At 25.9% G+C, this 6360-nt stretch overlaps 1 protein-coding gene across 1 annotated transcript in view; it reads right to left on the bottom strand.

Annotated features, from left to right (window-relative positions):
* Positions 1-594: 594 nt before the first annotated feature.
* LOC100165023 (dynein heavy chain 7, axonemal-like) overlaps positions 595-6360 on the bottom strand; it is a 7515-nt gene continuing 1749 nt past the window's right edge. The window contains exons 3-12 of the mRNA XM_029485477.1: positions 5633-5793; positions 5120-5567; positions 4921-5056; positions 4463-4860; positions 4091-4283; positions 3860-4016; positions 3570-3775; positions 1311-1462; positions 856-1229; positions 595-783 (exon numbers count right to left, since the gene is read on the bottom strand). Coding sequence (XP_029341337.1) covers positions 595-783; positions 856-1229; positions 1311-1462; positions 3570-3775; positions 3860-4016; positions 4091-4283; positions 4463-4860; positions 4921-5056; positions 5120-5567; positions 5633-5793 — 2414 coding nt within the window. The remainder of the gene's footprint in view (positions 784-855; positions 1230-1310; positions 1463-3569; positions 3776-3859; positions 4017-4090; positions 4284-4462; positions 4861-4920; positions 5057-5119; positions 5568-5632; positions 5794-6360) is intronic.

Raw genomic sequence — 6360 nt, forward strand, 5'->3', positions numbered from 1 at the left:
AAATGTTATTATTGGAACATTAGAAATTGATAACGTCGGTCAAATATTTTTATTGCATTCCGAGGAACATTTCGGGAAAAAAAAAATCCCGACCTTCTCAAAGTGTACGCTTCTGCTGGGACACTCTATACATTCTATAATTCTGAAATTATTTAAAAGATTTTTATTTTAGGATATTTTTGAAAATATATAATACTCATGGGACTCATCACAAAAATTACTGATTAACAAAAATAATTATAGATGCATATACGCATGTAAATAATAACTAATATTTAAAATGGTATGAATCAGCAATTTTTGAAGTTAGGACGTTGGGTTAATCATTAAATCCATGAAAAAAATATAAAAGAAAAAATGACTCAAGGTTAAAATGGGTAGTATTGCTGTTTGAAACATAGAAATTATAGGTACTGCACATAAGTGAAAAAAAGTACATTAAACATAATTTGTATAAATTTAAGTATTATTTTATCTTGAAGACTAAAAAAATTACGATTAAAACTAAATTATTCTATTACGTTAAGATAATGAATGATGAGAGTTATTTGAAGATACTATAAAATAAATATGCGAGAGCAAAAACTTTTATCATTATAATACCTTTTCCGATGGATAGCTAGTTAGCCATAATCTAAATTCACTATGCACATTAGATATATCAAATGAATCACAGATTAATTCTAACTGTTCCATCCATGAGGTAGCCAAATGGCAATTTTGCAAGCAAACCCAGCCGCCTTCAGTTCGTGCGGCGTTTATAAATGATTCAGCTATTGGACCCTTTCATAATATTATAAATTAATGGTCATATTTATATAATTTATCATTTAAATAATTTAAATAATTATTTACTTGTCCTTGACCCAACGAAACGCTTTGTAAAGTTTCCGCCTGACCCATTTTTTCGGCAAACTGCAATAAACTTGACATAGGATCTATCCCAGGTGATAGAATAAATATAAGAGGACTCAGACAAATTGAGTCACTGTATGATTTATTTATGTCAAATGGTGGTGGATAAGTGAACTTTTCTCCAAGTTCTATTTTTATAAGTTTGGTAATGACTGGAATAACTTTGTCTGGTCTAATTGTGCGCACGATAATAATGCGTTGAAAATCACTTAATTTATCGTACCAGGGATTAGGGAATTTCGCATTTTCAAGATGAGTTAAATCATAGTAGCTTTTCCAGTCTTCCACTTTTTGTATAAAATCATTTTTTATGCCTGAAATAAGTAATAATAGAGTGAGTTTGTATATTGAATTGTCTAAATAAACAACAATTTATGAATACATAAATTATATACCTTTGAACGTGTTTAAATCATCCAGGCGACAAATCTCATCCCAACTTTTACCTAATAACCAATCAGGCCCAGGATTAGGAACATCATTTTTTAGACCTACACCACCAGTCATGAGGAACATTAATTCTTGTTTATCAATTTTGTTTTCAGCTCTAAAATAACGACCATTCGCTGGATATAATAATATATTATATTAGAAAACATAATATAAAATTATCACTCACATCATTATTGTAGTACACATAATGAATGAAAACAATGTCTTATCCTTTTCAAATAATGACCGACATACGTTGGCATATAAATTATATGTAAACGTTTGTTTCAGAGCTTCCAACCGTATTTTAATTTTTCTGGATTTATTTCTAAAAAAAAATGTCCCTTTCCAATTTAATTTGAACATAAAAAATATTAATTATTACTGAACATATTTTATGTACACAGTACATACCTATAACTTATAAGGTAAATAGATTTAGTATACAACTACATATTATATAATACTATATACAATGACATTGGTTAATACGTTAAAAATTTATAAACATTTTATTTGAGTTCAGCAAATATTATATAACAAATTTCATTATACAAGAATACAATTTTAATATGTATAGATTTAAAAAAATGTATTTATATAATTATATGTAATAAAAAAATCGGGTAAGCCGATGTCTCTCTGCTGTACAGTAAGTTACAAGTGGGTCACTGTAATGGATGGTGGCTAGTGTTTGAAAATTTCATGAAATTTAAAAAAAATGAAATATTTCAATTATCATTATTTTTGTAGTTTTGTCTTGTAAAATATTAAATAATTAATCTAATTGAATTAAATACCTCATTAGTCATTGACACACATTTTTTTCTCAGTTTCAATTTATAATTATATGTTGTATTTTTTTGCTGTACCTATTATTTGATGTAAAAATGTAAAATAAATAAGGAATAGGTAGGTATATTGTATATGTACTGTGTACGTGATAATTTATATAGTTATATGTTAAAAATCAGATTAGAGTTTTCTTGATCATGAAACCTTATGACATGTATTTGTATAATTGTATATAAAAAAACATAATAAAAATAAAAATATAAAAATGGAATATAATTTTTAAAAAAAACACTTGGGTATAACGTTTATCATATTAAATTATATAATATTAATGTTATAATTATAATTTATATATAATAAAAATATGAAACAAAATAATATTTAAAAAATAATTAATAAAAATCCAATATTTCACAAATCATTAAAATATTTCACAACTTTCATACTTCAAACACTAATGGTGGCGATGGTGTGAAATTCTGAGCGAATTCTGAGGTGTAACAGCCTATAATATTACTAAGTATAAAGTATGTATATTTTATGATATTATCTACTATATCTACTATATCTAATTCATTTTAAAATGTTATTGTGTGTATAAAATATAATAATGTACTCTTTACAAGTTTCATAATATATCCACGAATAATATAATTAAATTGCAATAAAATTGCTAAACAGTTATTCTTAATTTTAATATGTAATTTCCTCGAAATTTGAATTTAAAATGTCTGTAAAAATAACTGTTTATATTTTTTTTAGATTTTTTGGTTATAGTATGAACTATTTATGAAAATATTTGTTTTAAACCTTCAATCCTTAGATATAAAAATTGAACATATCATTATAATTTTTTATTTACAATAATTAGTTTTCGAGATTTTGATAAATGTTGTCAAAATATGAACTTTAAATGGTTATAAAAAAATCGTAATTGTATTTTTAATACTTTTCAACTACTATTGTAACAATATCCCAGATAGCATTTTGTAATGATAATATTATAATAGTATTATAATAACGTTATACTAATATTATTCGTGATTATAATGTTATAATATTATTAATCAAAAAATTGCTATCTGGGATAATATCAGGAACCTTGTATTAAATTTTCACGATTATTTTCTCAAAAACACATTTATAGACTTATAAAAAATACTGAATAAAATACAAATAAATTACAATAAAAATTAAAAATTAAAACTTTTTAGAACAAACGACCTATGTAAAATATGATATATCGTACAGTCTTTATGGTTATTCAATAATGGTATTAATTAATATAATAATATAATAAGGAAAAAATATATTTATGGATACATTTTAGTATTAACAATTACAATTTATCCATGTACCTAACTACACTTGATATAAAATATAAATATTATGAATAAAAACGATATATGACTTAATCGTATACTCACGCTGTTTCAATTGTTACAACAAATATATTGAAAAACCAATTTAAAGAATATTGATACATTGGATCAATATTAGGCAAATCAGAAATGCAGTAATAAAGTATAGAGCAGTGTTTAGCGATTGGTTTATACTGCAACCTGAATTCATCAATAACCGCGACGGTTTCTACTGAAGCCACTTGTTTCTGAATAATGTCTGTAGATAATATCTAAGAAACAATTATGATATATAATGTAATACTATATTATTATATATAGTATTGACCTATATGGTTGTGTTATATTAATACAACCTTTGAGTTATCTAAAACATCAACTGCATCTTCGTCTTCTAAAATGTTTCCTGGTGCTGAAAGTATTTGTAGAATATTATTTTCAACATCCAACAATGCTTTAGAATTTTCCGCACCTTCGACAATTAACTTTTGTCGTTTTAACTCCAAATCTGGCCTATGATTGATAATAAAATATTTATTTAAGTAAAAATCTTTCAAAATAATCGACCGGAAAGTATTGCCATTTACCGTTCTTTGGCCACAACAATCCCCAACAACTGATCTTCTAAACCTTCCACGGTCAATGCAAAATTTATAATTGTAACTTTGTTAAATATTTCGGGTGAATAGTGTGGATTTCTCAGCTTTGATGTGATATATAATCGGAATTTCATATTATACTCAATAACGTTATCGCCAATAACTATAAACGTCATAGGCCCTATAAAAAGTTTAAATGTAAATTCATTCATTTAATAGCATTTAATTGAATATCAATAAATTACCTATTAACCATTCATCAAAATTTTATTTTAAATTGATTAATAATTATTTTTAAAAGTACACTTATAACCAGTTATTGGTTATTACCAATATTAATTTTCATTTAAATGCAGTTACCTTGCTTATAAACCTGCTTTAATAATATTGGGTCTAAAGGAGAATCTAAATCTTCCAGAACGTTCTCAATTAATACTGGATTTCCAACTTCAATAGCTTGTTCAATCATTTTCATATAATTGGAATTTGTTAGCTTAACAATTACTATATCATTAGATTTTTCCATCGTCTTCACCCATTTATGTGCCTGACCTTGAGGATCAACCAATAAAGACCATCTTTGAGACCCATCCATAATTATCGCATTATCGATTGAAAATGAATCCATTGGTAAACCATTAATAGTCCAGTTTTGAATTTTTATTGGTACACCCAAAACATCAATTAAACTGTAACTTTTTGAACTGGGAATCTTTAAACTATTACATAATACTTTCCATTCATTAATTACCGATGACCTGAAAAATTAAAGTTGACAACAGATATTGGACAGAATCTTTAATGGTTTTAATGAATACCTAAAATGTGATGTAAATGGAGCCAAATACGCAATAATTCCACAAGATATAAGAATATCCCCAGGTATACAATTATAGATGGTCTGGAGCTCTTCAGCACGTTGGGCCCAACGATGTTTCTCACCACCAAGACTTCCTGAACAATTTTAAAATGAATTCATCTTTGAATTAAATATAAACTAATGTTAGGTTCACTAACCGATGAGTTTTTCGGCTTTAAGTAATTTGTTTTTACATAACTCTACTTCAGCTAATAATTTTTCTTTATTTAACACTGTCTGGTGCAAGCGTTCTTTAAGGGCATCTAATCTTTTCTGTAACTCTCTTACTTCATTTCTCTTTTCATCCAATATCTTCATGGTTGCATTAAATTCAGTATTAGCTATCTCTAATTTTTCTTTTTTTGGTGCCACAATTTTTATCACTCTATCATACATATCCAATGCAATAATCCACTGGCAAAGACCCTTCGCTGCACTCGAAGCTTTACCTACGATTGCTGGTTTGAAACTGGGATCAGGGAGATATGTTTTGCGTATAACATCCATAATTTTAACAGATATATTATCTTTATCATATTCCTTTAGTGTCTGTAAAAAATTGAGATCGCCTAATAAGCGTTGACTTGGACCCCAGTAGTCAATTATCTAAAAAAAATCCACATTTTCTTATTATTGATCACGTGTACATTTTTATATAATTAAAACACTACATATTGGCCAGGCTTGTTAGGATTTGGCCTTTTATCTGGTGATACTCCTTTCATCACGCATACTGCTGCCATTACTGTTTTTACTATAACAGGAGGATTCTTCATCGACTTTACCAACGTAATATCAGCTGGCTTAAGAGTATTTAATGCATTGATTGCATCTAAAAATGAATATTATATCACAAATTTAATTTAATTTTAATCATTGTACTTAATTATAACGTAAAATTCTAAATGATCAAGGTTATTATACTTTAGATAAATATAGGAGCTTAATATTATAAAACTGTTTGTTAATATCTAGTTTTTTATTTTTTATTTTTTGAATAAAAATAACATTTTTTTCAAATTATTAGTCAAGTATACTTGTGGTTCTTAAAAATTGTTTTAGGTATACTAATAATTTATACTAAATTATTTTTATTTTTGACTAATTATTAAGTTTTTTTTAAGTGTTATAATTGGTTATTTTTTGTTTTATATTTTGAATGATTTGAAGGTATTTAATAATAATAGGCAGACTCAAAAAAATCAGCACTTAAAAACATACACAAGTGACTAGTCTCTACCACTATAATTATGATAATGTAATAATAAAAACGAATTTAGCAAATAAATATTATATGAATACTATTAAATAATTACCATAATTACTTATTACTCATAAATGCTATGTTCATAGTAGAGTAAGAAATAGTATACATATTTTAAGCTAAATGTTTTTTTTT

Source organism: Acyrthosiphon pisum, chromosome X (assembly GCF_005508785.2).
Source record: "Acyrthosiphon pisum isolate AL4f chromosome X, pea_aphid_22Mar2018_4r6ur, whole genome shotgun sequence".
Taxonomy (NCBI): domain Eukaryota; kingdom Metazoa; phylum Arthropoda; class Insecta; order Hemiptera; family Aphididae; genus Acyrthosiphon; species Acyrthosiphon pisum.